This window comes from Lynx canadensis, chromosome D3 (genome assembly GCF_007474595.2).
Source record: "Lynx canadensis isolate LIC74 chromosome D3, mLynCan4.pri.v2, whole genome shotgun sequence".
NCBI classification, from domain to species: Eukaryota; Metazoa; Chordata; class Mammalia; order Carnivora; family Felidae; genus Lynx; species Lynx canadensis.
The window spans coordinates 14,956,654-14,978,645 of NC_044314.2; the positions used below are offsets into that span (position 1 = coordinate 14,956,654).

General features: G+C 38.9%; 1 protein-coding gene across 1 annotated transcript in view; it reads right to left on the reverse strand.

Moving 5' to 3' along the window:
* CDH20 (cadherin 20) overlaps positions 1-21,992 on the reverse strand; it is a 51,366-nt gene that overhangs the window by 16,940 nt on the left and 12,434 nt on the right. Inside the window, exons 5-7 of the mRNA XM_032595442.1 lie at positions 17,287-17,474; positions 7,733-7,986; positions 1,278-1,414 (exon numbers count right to left, since the gene is read on the reverse strand). Of these exons, the coding sequence (XP_032451333.1) occupies positions 1,278-1,414; positions 7,733-7,986; positions 17,287-17,474 (579 nt within the window). The remainder of the gene's footprint in view (positions 1-1,277; positions 1,415-7,732; positions 7,987-17,286; positions 17,475-21,992) is intronic.

Consider the following 21,992-nt stretch of genomic DNA (forward strand, 5'->3'; position numbering starts at 1 on the left):
CTGCCAGTACCTCATGGTCTGCATTTCCCTGAACTTTTACCATCACCAAAATGTTAATCTAGTTTTTAGTAGTTTTCCATTTTTACATTTATGTTCATAAATCTGCCTTTTATTACTTTCTTTAATGTTTATTTTTGAGAGTGAGCGAGCATGAGTGGGGGAAGGGGAGAGAGAGCATGAGAGAGAGAATCCCAAGTGGGCTCCGTGCTGTCAGCACAGAGCCTGATGCAGGAATCGAACTCATGAACTGTGAGATCATGACCTGAGCCAAGATCAAGAGTCAGATGCCTCAGGTGCCCCATAAATCTGCCTTTTAGTGCAAGATGTCTCAAATTTTTGTATCCATGTTTGTGTGTATGTATGTGCATAGTAAGGGTGATATGTTATAAATGCTGCCTTTCATCCAGTGATAATATTTTATACTTAAGGACAACAACCCCCTTCCCCCCCTACCCATGTGCCACTCTTGCATGTGGATTATTTTGAGCTGAAGGACTTGAAGCCCTGTGGGTTCAAAACAGACTTTTGTCCCTCCCTTAACCCACAGAGAAGAATCTAAATTGGGAACTTTTCCCAGAATAAGGGTTCTCAACAGATTTTATTTGAGTGACCCATCTGTATGGTCGGGCTAGCCTCTGATTACTAAACATTTGCTCTTCTTATAGTCCTGTAAAGTGCATTCCTTTCCTTTGAAATTCCAAACTCCTACTCCCTTCTCCGTAGTTCAGAATGACAGGTATAGTTCATTGTGCCTGTCTTTGGAATTTTTATGTTTGTGTGGATTCCCTGTATATACACCTCTTAAATTAGATTTTCTCTTGTTAATCTGTCTCATGTCAATTTGATTCTTAGTCCAGCTGTAAGGACCCTTGAAGGGGACAGGAATTCTTGCCCCCGACCATACTATTTGTGTGCATTCCAGTCTTATTAAGGATTCAAAGCCTTTTAGGTTTCTCAGGAATTGTCCCTTTCTTCATATAGAAGTCTAGCTCCTTGATTTAAGGATGCTATTTTTGGTATTGCTTTTGTGTAGTGTCTTGCTTTTTTATTTTTTATTTTTTATTTATTTAGTTTTTAATCTCTAGCACAGGACTAGGTATATCGGAGATACTCAGTAAGTATTTGAACTAAATGCATTCACTTACTTGTATAAACCATAATTTCTGTCTCTTCCCATAAAGAATGTAATGCTTGTTCCAACAAGCTCTAGAAATGTCTACATTCTACAATGCTTATATTTTGTCACATTATGGAGAGCAATTTATTGTGTTACTTACTCATTTCCATAGCAAGGACAGTGATATTATGCCAAGAAAACTCCTCCCGATCAAGGGGTCTTGCGGTCATCAGGGCACCTGTTGTAATGTCAACATAGAAGAATCTTCCAGGGTCACTGCTTCTGTCAATGGAATATCTGCAAAAACACAGATTAAATGCGTTGCTTTATTTGGATAAATATACTACAGCATATTTCATGAGAGAACTGAGTGCATACTATGTGAAACATGGTGCAATGAGTTCTGAGTTACGGACACTTGGAAGACTGCATTTGCTGTTTTTATCATGTCCAGATACAATCCCCCACCAACACCCCCCCCCAAAAAAAAACCCATAAAAAACCAACAACAAAGTATTACTGCTTGAATTTTCTCATTCATAAGTTGAAATAAAACAGGGTACCAAGGCTTAGGGCAGTTTTAAGCCAATTAAAGATCCATTTCAGCTTTTTAAATCTTAATACTGCCCTAAGGCTTTTGGGACATTCTGAGTATCAATCTCTGCATGTCTTTGTTCAAAATGAATTTTATTTATTTAAGTTTTTGAAATGCTAGATTGGAACTGGAAAAGTTATAGTTAGTGTTTCCAGTCCCTATAATTAGTATCACCTATCGAGAAGGAAGGATTTTGCATTAGGTCCTTTGTAAACATGCTAATGACTAATCTGCTGACATACACAGTAATAGTATTTAATAGCTAGAGAGCCCTTATTCATGCAGTATTTTTAGTAGGGCGAACGAGGTTTGACTAGGTTGCATCATGTAAATAAACTTGGAATTTATGAATTTATGGGGCACAACTTGTTAGAAAATATCATGTGAGTTATATAATTAATGGTATATACAAAGCAGATGTTCCATAACCCAAATGGCTCCATTCTTGTTCAGGCAGTGCACTTCATTGCTTTTATCTTTCATGTTCAGTGTGGACCAGAATTCATCCTTACACAGGAAAAGAAGGATATTTACCTGACGGTTTCAGACTTCTCTAAGGACAGAATGCTTGCCTCATAGTTTGCTATTGTCTGTATCCTTTGAATTATTATTTACCTGGGTACTCCATAATTCCTGTTGAACCTGATTTGGCAGTCTGACCCTTTGTGTTCTTTCATGTGGTCTCCATTTTGGGAGATTCAGTTAGTGTGGAGGGAGATTCAGACATCTGTACGTTTAAAACCCTCCATAATATGTCGCCATGACTGAGAACCATTCTTGAGAATCTGTGTAGTCCTTGGTAATGGTGAGTAATTATAATAGCTGCCATTTATGGAATACCAGATATTTTATAGCTTCTTTTAAAATTCTTATAAAATCTCTAGGAGGTAGGTATTCTCTCAATTAGCAGAAAAGAAAACTAAGAGAAGTTAAGTCACTTTCATACAGTTAAACAGCTAATAATTTGCAAAGGTAGCACATATATGTTTATATATGTACATATAAAACTACTGTAATATATTGGGTTCAGAATTCTATTTAGAGTTCTCAGCGATTACAGTGTATATCTTAAAGTTGTGGAAACTGGGGAACTGCCATTTTGATGGGAGTGATAAGTTTCTCTAGTGCATTGTTTTTCAGACTAGCATTGAAAGAAAATGAAATAGAACATATGCATGCCAGACTGCTATGAGGGTAAATATTGAGGGTAAAACTGTTTCAAATATGTACAAGGGTGTAGATATGTATATATGCACACACACATACATATGTATGTATGTATTATGTCATGTATATGTATTATTTGGTAAAATGTTTTCTTCCAAAGACGTATTTTTTTTCTGTAGGAATTCAGAATGGCTGTTCAGAGATTATGAATTAAAGGGAAAGGTGACCACTAAGGGCTGGAGAAGTTGGAATCCTTTCAGTTATAATTCTCCAAGAGTTGGGAAATTTAAGGAAGTACATTAATGCCTTTCTCTGCTTCTGACCCTACTTAATGAACACTTACTGTAGCCAGGCACTGCTTTATACACCTTACATATATTAGCTCATTTAATACTTACAGTATCCCTAAGAGGTAGGTACAGTGTCTTGATTTTATAGGTAGGGAAACTGAGGCTTGGATTGGGTAAGTCACTTGCTCAAGATTGAAATCAAGCCTGGGCAGTTTGGTTTCCGGTTCCTGCTAACCACCACACCATTCCGCCTTACTGCACATGGAACGTAGGAAATTCTTTAAGGGAACACGGCCTTCTCTCTTCTTGAAGATAGATTAAGCCATGATAGCAAACTATTGGCTTCTTAATAAAGAACAACGCCTAAAAATTTCACTTAAAATTAATTGGAGCGTTTCTTTTCTAGGTGTAATTAGTGATGTAGTTTTAAAGTTCACTATTTTAAGCGTTGAATTTGTCTTTGGAAAAAAGTACTGGTTGGCTCATGACAGTCTTTTCTTCAGTCAGCCATTCAGCCCACAGAGCCATAACCCTGGTGGCGGCTCTCCAAGCGGTAGGCACAGTGCCGAGGCAGCCCCCGGTCTCTATGATGCGCCAGCTTTCTACACTCAGCTACAGCGCCACAGCAAATGTCACAGACAGTGTAGGAGATGGAGCGATAGAAGTAACTGACAGAACCCTGATGGTACTGCCTGGTGACACACTGAGCAGAAGCACCGCAAGCTCTCCTCAGAGAAGCCTCCCTCAGCAGTGGAACCCCCCCTCCGATTTCCCAAAGCAGAAGCTACTGAATTGCGGCAGCGGTAGCATTCCCTGCTCTGGATGGGACGCTGGGCCAGTTTTCAGGAGGCAGGAGAACAGATTAAAGGTGTAGGTACAGATGGAAAATGGGGACATTGGGACACACTAGTGAATTATGTAGGTGGTTTTCCTTTCTCTAACCATAATATTCTCACCTATTATGGGCAGAATAGGCATAATATACACAGACAAAACAGCCTTCAGTGAACAATAACTAGTGTTTGTTGGGCTCCCTGCTTAATGGCTTGGCTGAGGGCACACTCGGAATTTGGGAGCGATCTGAAGGTAGGGCGTCAATGGGCAGGCTTGCTAAATCCACACACACACACACACACACACACACACACACACACAGCCCGCCCCCCCGTAGGAGAGGACAGGAGGGCAGGCTGTTTCCATACCAGCAGAAGTCTATTTCAGTTGCCAAATGGTTCAGTTTCCTGTTTGCCAGAAGTGCCTGTAGCATTTATTAAAAAATTTAGGAGATCCTAAATTGTTTAGGAGATACTAAACATTATATTTTTCATGTATACGTAACTAAATATTGAGATTTAGTTTTGGGATTTACTAGTAAATCACGACCAGTTTATATGCCTGAACGTGGCATAGACTTTCTAGAAAGGAGATTATAAAAGTCCTAACAATCTTTTTAAAAAATTAAATGGCCTTTTATCTATAACATTTTAACTTCAGGTGATATATTGATTTTAGGGCAATTTAATATGTGTTTTCTTTTTAGGAATATAAATCTCATTAATTTTAATAAAAATGTAGAAGATGAATTAGCCAAGGTGCATATAACATGCAAATTATTTTAAAAGAAAATAACTTCTATAGGAAAAAATAAGGATAAAATGAACAATTTGGGGAAAGATAACAGGACAGTAATTTCCAAGTGGGTTTATTAAATTATCTCCAGAGATTTGATTTTAAGTGTTTTTCCTTCTGAGAATCCAGGACCCCTGATGTTCTACTTGGGTTTAGGGACCATTCTTTACTGCTGTGAGGCTGTACAAAGAGTCAGGGACCCTAAAGCTAGCAATATGAATTCCCCTTTGCACCCAAAATGCAGAGGGAGAATTACCCCCAGTTCTGATAAGTGGAATCCCTTGCCCCCTCTGCCTGAATGCTTATCTGTTGTCTCCAGGCCTGTGGCCGTCAGGCTGTTCTTGCCAGTTTCTCTCTCAGGACCTAGAGTGCTGCCCCAGAATACGCCCAGTGGACCCTGCTCTCTGCCTCTGGCCTATTCATTCACTCGTGGATTCCTCCTGACTGGGATCTATTGGAATAGAAAGCCTCTCCATTATCTACCTTCCTGATGCTGACCCACTGATGGTTTTCTTTTTCTTTTTCTTTTCTTTTTTTTTTTTTTAACGTTTATTTATTATTGAGAGACAGAGAGAGACAGAGCATGAGCAGAGGAGGGGCAGAGAGCGAAGGAGACACAGAATTTGAAACAGGCTCCAGGCTCTGAGCTGTTAGCACAGAGCCTGACGTGGGGCTTGAACCCACAAACCGCGAGATCATGACCTGAGCCGAAGTCGGATGCTTAACCGACTGAGCCACACAGGCACCCCTACTGATGGTTTTCAAAGGCCAGTCATCTGAAGCAGCATTTTCTGTTAGCCAGACAGGGTTTCTTAATTGTGTATGCCTCACTGCTCCATGGCAGTAGTGGATGTAGGCCTGTTGGTATCTTGCTTTCATTCTACATATGTCTGAAGATCATGACTTCAGTCTTGAATACTGCACATACACTCTAGGGTGTGTGTTTTCTGACTCCATTCAGTCCCTTTTGCTTGTCATTTAGCAGTGTGACTTGTCTAACAGTCATATTTCCAGTGCTAACCATGTGGAAGTCCAGAGTTAGAATCCAAAAAGAAGATGCAGAAGTATCCACTGGGTCTTCTGATTGACTATTTTAGAAATGGGCTCTGATATTTTCAAGCGTGTGTTTGTTTTACTTCTCTCTTCCCCCCATAAAGTTTTATTCTCTGAAGCTTTCCTCACAGTATCTTCCCTAACATGAGTAGGTTAACTAATTGATTAGAAGATACATATATTATATCTATGATATATTATTTTATCTCTAATATATGATAGATATAATATATATGTATGTGTGTTTTCTTGCCTTCTGAAAATATGAATTTACAGAATTTGTTTCATTTATGTTATGGTTATTATGTATCATTTCTGTTGGGGATAATATAGTTTCACTAACTTTTTCCTTCCTATCATACATTTAAAAAGTTTAAGGTTGGAATATCACTTCTATAAAGTTGGTATAATTTATACTAGAAAGATTAGTTGGCTTCTAACAATCAGAGATCAGAATTCAAGCAAAATCATTTTAGCCATTTCTGTAATGCCTGAAAATGTGAAATGTTTACTAATTGGTTAGACGAAGCAGATTTCCCCCACTATAGTTATTCTCAGGAGAGAACTGTCCTCGTTGAACTGAAAAAGCACATTTTAAATACAAAATAGCACTAGGTGAAGGAAGTACCCATGATAGAAAAGGCATTTGATAAATTGGGTGCATTTAAAATGTGTTGTCTGCATGCACCAAAGCCCCAGATCCGTTTTACCATGTGGCTTCCACAATGAATGTGACAGATGGCCTCAAACAGCCTTGGAATCCTGATCTTTTGTGTTGAGCTTCAGAGGCTTGGCAGTTGCTCTGGAAGGTTGAGGTGTCAACCTGTCCACCAGCTGTTTGCACTTTGGTTCCAGAATTGATGGGAGGAAATGGCCATGGCTATAGGAGCCGCTCTCCTCTGCCCCTTGATGGGGAAGCATCTTGATTGGAATCTTTAAGTTCAGAACACACTTTGGAGAGACTGATCTGAAGGCTTGAAATAGAAAGCCCTGTCTGGCCATTCTACATGGGATTGAAGCCTTGGACAGGAGTAGTTTCTATGTTTTTTCTATAGTGTGTGGAAATATATATAGTATACTTTTTTTCTAATCTTTTTAAAGTAGAAAAATGTTCCTAAAAATTGAAAGAGTGTGCGATGATCACTTTTGTATTCCTCACTAAGATTTGACAATTAGAGAACTGTTTTTTAATGTTTATTTTTGAGAGAGAGAGAGAGAGAGAAAGAGAGAGAGAGAGAGAATGAGTAGGGAGGGCAAAGAGAGAGCGAGACACAGAATCTGAAACAGGCCCTAGGCTCTGAGTTGTCTGCATAGAGCCTGATGTGGGGCTCAAACTCACGAGCTGTGGGATTATGACCTGAGCTGAAGTCAGATCTTCACCAACTGAGCCACTCAGGTGCCCTAAGATTTGACAGGTTTGTTTTTTTTTTAATGTTTTGGTAATCTCTGTGTCTGTCTGTGCTTTATGTGATTTGGTAGTTCTCACTGAGGATGCTTTTGACCTCCCCACCCCTTCCTCCTGGGACATTGGTAAACGTGGGGACATTTTAGGTTGTTGCAACTCAGGGGTGCTACTGGCATTTAGTGGGTAGAGGCCAGAGATGTTGCTAAACATTGTACCATGCACAGAACAGCCCATGACAACAAAGAATCCATCTCAAAATGTCACTGGGGCCATGATTGAAAACTAAGGTGTGTGTGTGTGTGTGTGCACATGTGTGCTTTTTGCTAAACCAATTGACAGTGAGTTGCCAACATAATACTTGTAAATAACGTGAAAAGGCCGTGCTATTTAAACAGGAAGAACTAAGGAGAGTCTTCAGAAGAAGCAAAGGGAAAAAGTGCTAGAAAATGTAGGAAAGGTGAAATCTGTGGAAAAACCTGATTGAGTTGTTGGTCACATCTGGGTCCTTGGCAGAAATGATCTGTATGGTTGTTCCAATTGCCACATCCTCAGGAACCTCCACAAAATAAAAGCCAGGTTCAAATATGGGGGGCTCATCCACATCTTCCACACTGATGTGCACTGTTGTTGTGTCCTGAAATGGGCCTAGGTTCAGAAAACGCATCTCTAGGTGAGGATTGGCTCCTTCCACTTTCAAGGTGTAACTTTTCTTGCTTTCAAAACTCAGGGGCTGAAAAGTAACAGTAACAGGAAAATTGATTAGCCGTGAGCATGTATGTCAAGGTTCTAAAGGATGGCCAAGATTGACGGCTAGGGGTGGGTTTCCATCTTCATTAAAATGGTGGGAAAGAGGCAAAGGGAAAAACAAGGGAATTTTTCCTTTGTTCTGTATTTCTTGTTCTTAAGGTCCTTTTCCACAAATCGGGTAAAGAAGGTAAGGAAGATGCTAGACGCCTCAGAGAGTGAAGGCAGCCAGTGTCCTGAACTACTACTTATGGTAGTTCACCATAAGCACCTTACAAGGGTTCTCGGAGCACTGTGTTAGATCAGTGTTTGTGTATTAAGTTTACCATAGCTGTTCTCCTGTAAAAATCTCTTTTAAGAACCTAATCCGTGGCCTCATTTTACAGTTGGAGAGACTGAGACACAGGAAGCTCAGAATACTGGGCTAAGCAGACATGGTTACGTAGTGTCAGAGTAGAAATGCTGGTCAAGATTTTTTTTGAATGTTTATTTATTTTTGAGAGAGAGAGAGACAGAGCACAAGTGGGGTGGGGCAGAGAGGGTGAGGGAGACACATAATCCGAAGCAGGTTCCAGGCTTTGAGCTGTCAGCACAGGGCCTGATGCGAGGCTCGAACTCATGAACCGTGAGATCATGACCTGAGATAAATTCTTGGATACTTAACACACTGAGCCACCCAGGTGCCCTGCTGGTCTAGATTTTTAAATTCCTCATTCAGAGGCCATCCACAAAACTTTAACTTCGTCTGGTAACATTCCATGTCATACATACAATTTTTTTGATGGTTCCTTTTTTTTTAAATCTATTCATACCATAAGAATATTTTCTGTCAAAAAAATACAACATTTTAGGGTAGAAAGTGAACTTGAATGGTATCCCTTAAGAACGATCCATTTATTTTTACATTAAAAAAAAGAATGACCCATTTATTTTTTTTAAAAAAATATCAAAATGTTTTGAGCAACAATTACCTCAAAACATCACCAATAATAAAAAAAAAAATCATGGCAAGTCCAACCTTTAAAATAATTACAGTGGGTAGCGAAGCAGTAACTAGAGCTTAAAAGTCACCTGTCCACTTGGCAGTGATTTAAATTTTTCTAACTAAATATTCACTGGCACTTTTTTTCATAAAATATGCTGCCTGTCAGCACATTTGATGTTAGAAAGAGGCATGTGTCCATTTAATTAAGTGCTTAGCTTTTGAGAAACAGCAGAAGTGGCTTTAATTAAATTGGGTATTTTCAAATTCTAACAAAACATTGTTTTGTTGTTGTTCCCTTACTACTTGTTTTGCATTTACTTACAACCTACATTGTATTCCTTGTGTCCTGCTGTCAGCCATTCCCATTTAAACCCAGGCACCATTTCCACCAGCTTGCCTGTCTCCTTAGTTCTTAGTCAAAAGGCAAGGCTTCAGGGGTGCCTGGCTGGCTCAGTCAGTAGAGCATGCAACTCTTAATCTTGGGGTTTTGAGTTTGAGCCCCATGTTGGGTTTAGAGATAACTTAGTGAATAAGTAAATAAATAAAAAATGGTTTTAAACAAGGCAAAGTTTTATTAACAGGGAAATCTACCACTCAGATTATATGATAGGAAGGAGTAGTTTTACTTGAAGGAATAGTTTTACCAATTATTTATCTGTGTATTTAAAGTTTATTGATTTATCTTGAGAGGTACAGGGACAGCGTGACTGGGGCAGGGGCAGAGAGAGAGACCAAAAACCCCAAGCAGGCTGTGCACTGTCAGTGCAGAGCCCAACGAGGGGCTTGAATACAAGGAAGTGTGTGATCATGACCTAAGCCAGATGCTTAACTCACTGAGCCACCCAAGTGCCCTACGAATTCATTTTATTTATACTTACTCTCAAAATTTAGATATTCATCTATTCCTGTTAGATTACATTATGTTCTCTTAGAATTCTTGCTTATTGGTAACCCAAAGTAGGCACTGTTGTTTATGGTAGGTTTGAGCTAGGTAAAGTTTGTTTTCCTTAATTTTAAGTCATTTTGTAATTTGGTATAAATTTGTATTATTATTTTTTTAATGTTTATTTTTGACAGAGAGCGTGAGCGGGAGAAGGGCAGAGAGGGAGACAAGAGAATCCAAAACAGGCTCCAGGCTCCAAGCTGGCTGCACAGAGCCCAATGCAGGGCTCGAGCTCACAAACTGTGAGATCATGACCTGAGCTGAAGTTGGATGCTCAATTGACCGAGCCACTCAGGCACCCCATTTTGTATTTTCTTTTTAATTAAGGTCTAATTTATATACATTCAAATTTGTCTTTTTTTTTAGTATAAAGTTTTGTAAGTTTTAACACATAGTTCTGTTTCCACCGTGGTAAGATATGGAACAGTTCCATCACTGTCATTACTCCACCATTGCTCCTTGTCCAGTGGCTCCTTTGTGGTCAGTCCCTCCTACTGGCAACCACTGATCTATGTTCTGTCTCTATTATAAGAACGTAGTAGGGGCACCTGGGTGGTTGAGCATCCAACTTTGGCTCATGTCATGACCCCCAATCCTGGGGTTGGGCTCTGTGCTGTCAGCTCAGAGCCTGGAGCCTGCTTCAGATTGTGTCTCCCTCTCTCTCTGCCCCTCCCCCACTCACCATCTGTCTCTCTTTCTGTCTCTCACTCTGTCTCAAAAATAAAAATTAAAAAAAACATAAAAATTAAAAAAAATGTATAAATGGAGCTGTTCAGGAAATACTTTTTTGAATTTGTTCTTTCACTAGGCATGATGCGTTTGAAGTTCATCCATGTTATTTTGTGAATAGTCTGTCCCTTTTTATTACTATTTACTGTATGGATATGGGTGTAGCAGTTTATTTATCTCTTCTCTACTCGATGTACATTTGGGTTGTTTCCAGTTTCTGATGGTTATGAATAAAGCTGCCATGAACATTTGCATACAGGTTTTTGTGTGAACATAGATTTTTATTTAATTTGGGTAAAAACCTAGGAGTTGGATTGTAGGATTATATGGTTAAATTTATTTTTAACTTTATAAGAAACTTCCAGACCAATTTTTATTTATATATTTTTGTAAGATTTTTTTGTTTCTGTTTTTTTTTTTAGTCTTTGTGAGAGAGAGTGTGAGTGGGGGAGTGGCAGAGAGAGAGGGAGACAGAGGATCCGAAGCGCCCAGGTGGCTTTGCACTGACCACAGCAAGCCTGATGTGGGGCTCGAACCCACAAATTGTGAGATCATGACCTGAGCTGAAGTCGGATACTTAACTGACTGAGCTACCCTGGCACCCCTCCACACCAGTTTTTAAGTTTTTTTTTTTTTTTTTTTTTTACGTTTATTTAGTTTTGAGAAATAGAGTGAGAGACACAGCGTGAGTGGGGAGGGGCAGAGAGGGAAGGAGACACAGAATCTGAAGCAGGCTCCAGGCTCTGAGCAAACGGTCAGCATAGAGCCTGATGCAGGGCTCGAACCCATGAACTGTGAGATCATGACCTGAGCTGAAGTCAGAGGCTCAACCGACTGAGCAACCAAGGTGCCCCTTCCACACTGGTTTTTAAAGTGACTGTATCATTTTGAATTCCCTCCAGGAATGCATGAAAGTTCTAGCTGCTCAACATCCTTGTCATTACTTGATTTTATCAGTTTTCCTGATTTTAGCCATCCTAGTGGATATGAAGTATCTCATTGTGGTTTTGATTTCTGTTTCCCTAATGCCTAATGTTTAGCAGTTTTTTAAATCTTCTTGAAGAGTTCTTTATATATTCTGTATTCAAGTCCTTTATCTGACATGTGTTGGCAAATATTTATTCCCAACCTGTGATTAGTTGTAACAGTGCTTTTGAAGAGAAGAAACTTTTTTTTTTTTTTTAAGAGAGAAAGAGAGAGCATGTATGGGTGCTTGTGGAGAAGGGGCTGAGTGAGAGAAAAAGAGAATTTTAAACAGGCTCCATGACCAGCACAGAGCTCGATGTGGGGCTCAATCTCATGACCATGAGATCAAGACCTGAGCCGAAATCATGAGTTGGACACTTAACTGACTGAGCCACCCAGGTGCCCTGAAGAAAAGAAGCTCTTAATTTTAATAAAGTCTTTTTTATCACTTTCTTATTGGCATTTTGGTGTCATATCTAAGAAATCTTTGCCTAATAAGGGTCAGAAAGATTTTCTTCCATGTTTCCTTTTAGAAATTTTATAGTTTTGGGCGCCTGGGTGGCGCAGTCGGTTGAGCGTCCGACTTCAGCCAGGTCACGATCTCGCGGTCTGTGAGTTCGAGCCCCGCGTCAGGCTCTGGGCTGATGGCTCAGAGCCTGGAGCCTGTTTCCGATTCTGTGTCTCCCTCTCTCTCTGCCCCTCCCCCATTCATGCTCTGTCTCTCTCTGTCCCAAAAATAAATAAACGTTGAAAAAAAAAAAAAAAAAAAAAAAAAAAAAGAAATTTTATAGTTTTAGTTTATTACATTTAGGTAAGTATGTGATCCATTTTGAATTTGTTTTTGTGAGGTAGTAAAGTGGTTTCTCTTGCATATGGATATCCAGTTGTTCCAATACTATCTGTTGAAAGGACTAAAGTGAGTTTTTAGTTATTGCTAAAATTTGTTTGGAAATAAATTACCCAGTGATGATTACATTAAGATTGTCTCCTCACTTAAATAATTTTATGATTTAAAATTGAAAGAAAGCATTGCCCCAAATACCCTAAGCTTTAATTTGCTCACAATTGATATAGGAGTTTGACTTTTGTCTTGAAAAGTTTTTGTATTTACTTTTTAACATCAGAGAATTGTTTATTTCCATAGTCATAATAGTAAATCAAAGAAGAATAATCTTAGAACCCAAGTTCCAAGTTCAAGAAATTTCCTAGACTTAGAGCACATAAGAAGAGCCATTATATTCTTGAAAATTGAACCAAAAAAATTGGGCACAAAATAGTCATGTACTTTCCTTCAGCAGAATTAATTATTCCTTCCTCTGTTCCTATAGTACTTTGTCATGTTTTGTGGTTCTTTTATTATGGTTCTTCTTTCTTTGTTTTACAAATGTGACCGTGTTGGTTCTTTTCACCAAAACTCAAGGGCAAAGGCTAAGAATTAGATTTTTATTCCCCAGTGCCTAGCAAGGGCCTAAAACCTGAAAGGCAGCAAAAAATGTTACACTGAATAGTGCAAAAAAGTTTTTCAGTTCAAGTATTGACGAGTATTGACAAGTACCAGTTGGGTGATAATATACACAGATTTTATGTTACGATATTTCAGTGATTTTAAGGTGTGCATCTTTTCATATTTTGACATTTTGGAAATAGAGTTGTTTCTCCAATTGATGGCATCTTACAGTTGCTTTAGGCCCAGCAGGAGATAGCATGCATGTATTTCAGCTGAGTTCTGCACATTGTTGGGACTACATGTGTTGAACTTTATTACCTTCTAAAATGTCTCCAGAAAGATTATACTATGATTTGACAATGAAACAAAAATTGTTGTGTGGGCAGAATGGCCTGGAAACAACAGCAGGGAGTAACTCTGATATTAGTGAAGCACATGTATCTGTGTCAATAAGAGCTTTTTACCAAAAAAACCATAAGGAAGAAGAAAGCATTGTATCATTTGAATTGCAAGAGTTTTTTTTTTTTTTTAAGTGCAAGGGTTTTTTTTTTCTTTTATAAAACAATGATGTGATTTACATTTCCTGAGCACCCTTAGATTTGATGAAATATGGAAGTTTTGCTTTTTGTGGCCTGCCTAAGAGGAAAATGGACTCCAAACAATTGCTTGTTGTGTGCTGGCAGATAGAAGACATGCTAAAGACCGGAGTAGGGCATAACGGCACGCTCGTCTAGAATAAAGAGCAATCTGAAAAATACGTGTTTCAAGTTATCTTTCAAGCATTTGAGTTAAGAGACTGGAAATCAATTGATTGATTACTTAAAAGCCAAAAAGACCCAAGATACTGGGTAGTAATCAGTGTGGTTTTATGAAGACCCAATTCTATCAATTCAACTTAATTTTTCTTTTTGAAAAAGTATGTGCTTTTTAGACAAATAATAGGGCTTATGGAAATAAATCAAAAGCAGAACTTCTGTTTCACTTTTATATGACATTATTAATGACAAAGTAGGAAGATGGGTGTGGGTCAGGCATCTGAGTGAATGTTGTTCCAAAAGTACAGACTGAGCAGTCAATAGCCTCTAAAGTATTTATTATATTTGACTTGTTCATCTACCCAACTTATTGACCTCTTTTTTAATTCTATTTTCTATCACCTCCTAAGTTCAGAAGAGAAATCCAAATGACCTTGGCAAAACTGAAGCCTATTTTGATTAAATATGGATATAGTTTTAGTAATGACAGTGAAAGATAGTGGTCTATCTTATAAGGTTTAATCTTTTCTCCACATAAGGGAGCTGGAGAAACAATATTGTGGGGTTCCCTTCAGATACAAAATTGTAATAGTTAGTATTTTTTTAAATAAATGGCCTATAATAAGGTCTAAGCCATATTCTAATAATTTAAAATACACTGATATATTATTATTTAGAATTACCTTATATATTATTTTAAGATACAAAATGAAATTTAAAATATATGGGGAATGCCAAAAGCTCTTTTTCTGATTGTTTAATTTTTTTAAAGAAAATTTTTGCATTAAAGACACAATAATTCTCCAAATCTTTGAGCATTTACCTTGTGTACAGTTACCAGTCATGGTAGGCAGTGTACTATTAACTCTTTACTTGAGGCATACCACATCATAGGGGAGTGTTCTTAATCTTATGTCATATACCAGATTGGTATTACCATTTTTAGTCGTCTTTATAATTCTAATGTGTTATTAAGTCAAAGGATGAGAATAACATAAGAAATTGTAATATTTAAATTACATCCAGGTTTATTTGATTATTCTGAAGTTAGTATCAGCACTTTACACTGTTTTGAGGTCATCGTGTGCTGGTTTATAAAGATTTCTGGTTGGTGGAATGCTGAATACATCTGTTCTTTTGCTGTATTTGTATATTGCTTATGTAAATACAGGACAAACATGTGAACTTTTCCCTTCTAAATCAGTGTTAATTCAACTCTGTGGAATAGCGTGTAGTAAAGTTGTCGTTAAAGACATTATTAACTTGTGCTCCATTCTAAGTTACGACTTTGTTGCTTTTGTCAAGGTCATCGATGATCTCCCTGTTCCTAAAGTCTGTGGTCGGCTTTCAGTGTTCTTACATGATCTTCAACAGCATTTGTCTTTCCCTTCTCCTGGAAACAGTTTTTAATACCTTCCAGGGTACCACACTCCCTCGATTTTCCTCCTGTTTCCCTGATCTCTCCTTCTAAGTCTCCTTGCTTATCCTTGCCCTTCTCTCTGACCTCTTCATGCTGGGGTGCTATAGGGCTCATTTCACTGTCTTCTCCGTATGTGCCCCGTCCCTTGGAGTGTCATTCTGTTGTATTTGCTTTAAGCAGCATTGATATGCTTGTGACTCCCAAATTTATATTTCCAGCCCAGAACTCTTCTCTAGACTCCATATTCCTATAATCAGTAGCTATGACACATCTCCATCTGGGTAAGATGTCCACACTTAATCCCAGTATTTGTCACCACCTGCCTGCCGCCTTCTCTACCTGCAGACTCTCCCATCTCAGTTAGAGGCAGCTCTGTTCTTGTTGCTCAGTTGGTTCTTCTCTTTCTTTCTTATCCTCATTCAGTCTGTTAGGAAATCCCGTTAGCTCTACTTTCAGATTATATCCAGATTCTGACCGCATCTCACCACCTCCATTCCTACTACCCTAGGCCAAGCCACCATCATCTCCTACCTGGATTATTGCTTCCCTGTTATGGTCTTTTTTCCACACAGCCTACAGAGTAATTATCTTACAATGAAAGTCCAGTTATGTCATACATGTTTTGAAGTCCTCCAGGTGTTCCTTGCTTTACTCAGAGGAAGAAGTACTTAGAGTAGCCTGTAAGATCCTATAGGATAAGGAGTATAGGATCCTATACTCTTTATAGGATCCTATACTCTTTATAGGATCCTATAAGTCAGACTGTATAGGTCTGACTTTTTTCGTCTACTAGTCTTACCCTGTACTCAGCCTTATCAACCCCTTTGTTGCTTTTGAAACAGACTAGACAGAGCCCATCTCTGGGCCTTGGCACTGGTTTTGCCTGGAACAACATTTCCATGCCCATTCCCTGTCTGCAGGGCTCTGTGTATAGTTCTCACTGAAGTCATTTGTAGGGCACCTCCCAGGGGTGTGCGTTGTCAACCTGCCCAGCTCTGTGCTGTAACTCTACCCACTTTAAATCTTTGTATAAATGTCGCTTGTCTGTGAAGCCAGTCCCAAACACCCAATTTAAATTTAAAGTCATGTTGGCTTTTCTGATCTCACTTTTGTTCTGTTTTACCCCTCCCCACCGTGGCATTTGTCACTTCCTAGTACTATATAACTTTGTTGATTTATTTGGTATTTCAACTATCTTCTTCCCCTTTTTAGAATGTAAGCACCACAAAGGCAGATATTTTCAGTTATTTTACTTACTGTCTACATCATGCGTGTAGAGTGATACCTGGCACATAGGTAGATGCTTGACAAATATTTGTTGAACAAATAAGATATCTCAGATGTATTTAAAGTAGAGGAGATGGAAGATTAAATCAATGAGTTTTTGAATTTATCACATATAGAGCTACTAGGACGATAAAATTTCAATTTTTTAAGGTTTTATTTTCCACCCAGATATATCCATATGTGCTTTATGTCACAGAAAAAATTGGTTTTCAGAAAACTGATATTCAGAAAACTTGGTAATTTGTGAAGCAAAGGAATTTCAAGTGATAATACCACTCAGTAGCTATGTTTGATAAAACTTTTCCAAGCCTAATTAGCATCTGTGGATCTTCGAGTAGCAATTAAAAAATCTCTGCATGTTATTTATTGACTCATAAATAATATTATAGCTTGCTTTATTATTTATGGTGTAAAATAGTGAAATCTGAGTGTTATTCAACTGTAAATATTGATCAAGTCATTAACATCATTAGTGAATTAAGCTACCACAGTTTTTTTAAGTGATTAAGTAATGACTTAGGAGAAATGACATAATTATATTTTTATCATCACATGGTACCCTCTCTGTAAAATGATGACACAGCCAGTGTTTACATGTAAGCGAAAGGAGGTTTTTTTTTTTTTTTTTAAGAAGTGGAAAGAACACTTGTGCGAGGATTTAAAACATTACATACCTCTAGTGTAACAGCCCTTACTGATCTCATATATATTCCCAGCCTCCATTAACATGATTTGAAAAGAGGGGTTGCCTTACCTTCTTCACAGTTATGATGCCAACTTGGAAATTGGGATCTGTGTTAATGTCAAAGGCATCTGCACCGTCTCCATCCACGATGGTGTATTTCATCTCTGCATTGATTCCCTCATCCAAGTCCTTGGCAAATACTCTACCCACAGTGGAGCTAACTGGAGCTGATTCCAACACACTCATCTGATAATGTTCTGTGAAGAAAGGTCAGAACATGCATTCGTGTAATCTGTTGCTATAAAAAATGCCTCAATAGTGTCAAATCATATCAGACATGCTGGGCAAAATGCCTTCCTCCTGGTTTAAGAATTAAAACTTGAGTTTTACAGAGGAAAAACTGAAATCCAGACAGGCTGAGCAAACATTATGAGGTCATAGTCTATACTGGATGTTTAATAAGGAGGGACCAAAATAGCTTGACCTAATCCTAAGAATAGGACAGGATGAAGGGTGCCTGGGCAGCTCAGTTGGTTGAGAGTCCAACTTCAGCTCAGGTCATGATCTCATGGTTCATGAGTTCAAGCCCCACATCAGGCTTGCTGCTGTCTGAGCAGAGCCTGCTTCGGATCCTCTGTCCCCCCTCTCTGTGTCCCTACCCCACTCATGCTGTCTCTCAAAAATAAATGAACATTAAAAAAAAAGAATAGGACAAGATGAAAACAAAAATATTTCTTCTCCACCCCCCTTGTTAACGTTTCTATATTTTTGAGAGTGGGGGAAGGGTAGAGAGAGGGACAGAGAATCCCATGCAGGCATCACACTGTCAGTGTAGAGTCCAACACGGGGCCTGAACCCATGAACTGTGGGATTATGATCTGAGCCAAAATCACGAGTCAGACGCTTAACTGACTGAGCCACCCAGGTGTCCCCAAAATATTTCTCCTTTCAGTGACTCTACCTTCAGAGTGGAAGGAATTATCTTGCTTTCCAATCTTTTGGTCCCTCCTAATGAGCTATTTCCCCAAATGTTAATTCCTTCTGACAGAGGAAAAAATATGATTGCAAAGTATGTATTTATTCTGTTCACACTTGAAATGCCCACGTTTTCCTTCGTGGCCTGGCCAGCATATGGAGTTTCTAGCTCTGTCCACTTGCCCATATTTAGTGGGGATCAGTGAGCTCTAAATGAGGAACAGCCACAAAGAGCAGCTCCAGCTACTCTACGACCAGCTTCCAGCTCCGTGTGTTGTCCATCAGTGCGTCCTTGCCCTCAGCCCTGCCCACTGCAGACCTCTGTTGTGTCTTGTTCTCTTGTTCCAGGTTAGAATATCCCAAAAGTCGTCACATCTGTGAGAATCTCAGAGTTGGAAATGTTCTCCTTTTCAACTTGATATTTTGAATTCACAATTAAATTTAGTTCATTTTCATTTTCAAAGAGTTGTGTCTTCACTAACTTACCTTCTCTGGGGCTCAACTTTTTGACGTTCTTCATTATTTTGTCAATCAAAATGTGACTGACTAAATAACAAAGAAAATCACACAATCATATTTTCAGTATGTTCATGGTCTCTTATTCTAATATGTATTGGCAAGCTACAGGGAAGCCTGGGATGTAAGGGCTTGAGTTTCACAAAGATTTGGGGAGGTTGATAGCACCCAACCAGCTCACAGCACCCTCCCTTGTACAGGAAAAGAAATAAAGCCTGTTCTTTGCAAATATGAGCCAGGAAATTGCTAAGTTCTGTACTAAGCTGGCAGGCACTTGGATTTCATGATCTCTTTCCATTCTCTTCCAAAGTTGTTGAGGATTATTGCAGAACTTTTGGGAAAAACTAACAAGTATTTTTCCCACACCAGGAAAGCTACATGTTCTGTGTTTAAACAAGCATATACGTAAGATTTCTACACATGATGGATTGTATTAGAAACAAATAGCCTAAGATCTTGATATTCCTTTGTATTTGGTTCAGTTAAAGGTAACTGAGCTTGCTCAATATAAAATAATAGTTGTGTCATTTGGTCAACATCCCATGATCAAATTATGGCAATATTTATAAGAAAGAAGGAAAACTGAATTTTTAAAATGAGCGGTCAAGGGGTGCCTGGGTGGCTCAGTCGGGTGAGCATCCAGCTCTTGATTTCTTTCCAGGTCATGATCTTGGGGTCATGGGATCAAGCCCCATATCAGACTCCATGCTCGGTGTGGAGGGAGAGAGGGAGAGAAAATCCCAAGCAGGCCCTGTGCTGACGGTGTAGAGCCTGACACGGGGCTCAAACCCGGGAACTGTGAGATCATGACTTGAGCTGAGATCAAGAGTTGGATGCTTAACTGACTAGGCCACCCAGGCGCCCTAATGACGATTACTTTTATGTATTTACATTTCATCTTCTGTGCAACATAGTCCATGCTTTTACTCTACGCTGGGTTCTCCGTTATTTTGAAAAAGTGACAACTCAAAATGTTTGCTTTAGAATGGGTGTTAAGATGTTGGCTTGCGGGGCAGGACTAAAACCCTGGTTCTCGTTGTGTTGTGTGATGCCGTTGTGAAGTTGGCAGGTTTGGGGTGATAGGAGTTTCCTGCGGTTTGTCCAAATTCACACACTTAGGAGCTACATAATAACGTGGTTTTTTGCCCTGTTTTCATTGGAGATACCCGCTAGTGTTAAATTTAAAAAGCCAAATAGGGTAGTTTAAGGATGTTCAAGAATCTATAATATATATATAGTATATATATAGTATAAATAGTATCTATAGTGTGTATATATATATATATATAGTGTATATAATCTATAGTGTGCAATATGAGCCATTCGTGAAGTAATAAAGATAGAACCCACAGAATCAGGAAAGCAGTAAGAAACCAATCCATATGGCATTTCACAAACTGTTCCACGATGCACTGCTCTTCAGTATGGTAGAGCTAGTCAGCTTCTCAGCCTACTTGCTTGTGCCATTCGTGAAATTCTTACCTAGTGTCCTGCCTTTCTTTCTGTTTCATAAAATCTCATGGGGGTCTTTGTGTACACCAGTTGTATGTGAGTATTTGAACTTCTCCTATCTTTCAGAGATAAAGGAGATGGCTCACTTGGTCTGTCTGATTCAGAATATAGCTACTCGGCTACTAGTCTGGCTTGACTCTGGTTTTAGTTTAGTTTAGTTTAGTTTTTTTTTTTTTTAACCTGATTTCCCTGGTCAAGTCTTTCACCCGGAATTGTGGGTGCTTTCACCTGGAATTCTCATTTCTCCAACGGCTCCCTTTAGGCATCTGATTCTCAAATTCCCTTCTCCATTGCTGGGCTCCATTCCACAGTTACAGCTCTGTATTTCCACCTTCCTTAAGGACATTCAATCAGATTGTCCTGCTGTCACTTCATATTCAAATCCGTATTTGTCTTCCTCCTTCCCTGCCACTGGTTCCATTATGCATCCTCTATTTCCATCAGTACTACGATTCTTCTCCGTGTCACCCAGACTTAAAACATCGTAGTCATCTTTGACTCCACCCTCTGCCATGTTTCCTTCAGCCAGGAAATCAGGAGACAGAAATCCATGTTTTCTTGTTAGTCCCACTCCAGTCCTTCTGCTGTTTCTTTAAGTCCCTATTAGGTCAAATCTCGACCATTGTAAAAGCCCCCTGACATGTTCCCCCCCCAGCTTCTAGCCTCCACTTTTGCCAACCCCTCCTGTACCTGGCTGTCAGATTAGCCTTCTTTTATGTCTCTGTCTTGCTCAAAAACTTTTCAGTGACTTCTTTTAGAAATATAACACATTTGAAACACTGAAGAGCACGTCTCCACTTTTAGGCGGTCTTTGAACATAAAATTCCATTCCCTACTTTATTTCCAGGTCTTTCTGTTGTAGATATATATATATATATAATATATATAATATATATATTATATATATATATTATATATATGTATAATGTATACATATATAATGTATATATGTACATATATGTGTATATGTATATATATGTACATATATATGTATAAATTATATATGTATATGTATTTTCCCTTACATTTCGATTCTACTTGAATGAGCTGTAGGAAAGCAGAGATTTTGTTTGTTTTGTAAACCGCTCTATGTCCCATACCTAGATGGTGCCCAAAACAAATATTTTTTTGAATGACTGAATGGCTTCCCCCTTCTGGAATGTCCTCCTTTCTTTCTATTTAAATCTTTTATATGTTTCAGTCCCCTGTTGAGGTATCATCCTTCTGTGAAGGCTTCTTAGTTCATGGTGAAAGTTTCATTCTGCACTACTCAACTGGCATGGCAAATCTACTTGTTGGTTAACTTCTGATGAGTTTAGAATATGTACTCCCCAGCTGAATTTTAAGCTGCATGGGGGCAGCAACGGGATCTCAGGTATCTTGTATCCCTCATGGCCGGTGCCATTGCAAAGCAGGTACTTGGTACTCTTGTGAGTTGACTGGTTAAGTAGTTAGGCTGCTATGTGTTCACCTACAGTTTTGGCTTAGTTTCTCTGTGTGCATTCTCAACAGGGCAGTATTGTCTCCTAGGGGACAAACATTGGTTCGGGGAAGGGGGAGATCTGAAAAAAAAAAATCTTAGATGCTACAGTGGTTTGTAGCTTTCTAAAGTTCACCCCTATCCAACAAAATCTTATTCCTTACTATTTAATTTTATGGGGCAGGGTGCAGGGCATGACGATCAAGGAAACAAACAAAAAAAAAGTTTAGAAGAGCTCCAGAGAGAGGTGATAATGAAAAAAGTGAGAAACACTGGTATAGTGCCATGGGAT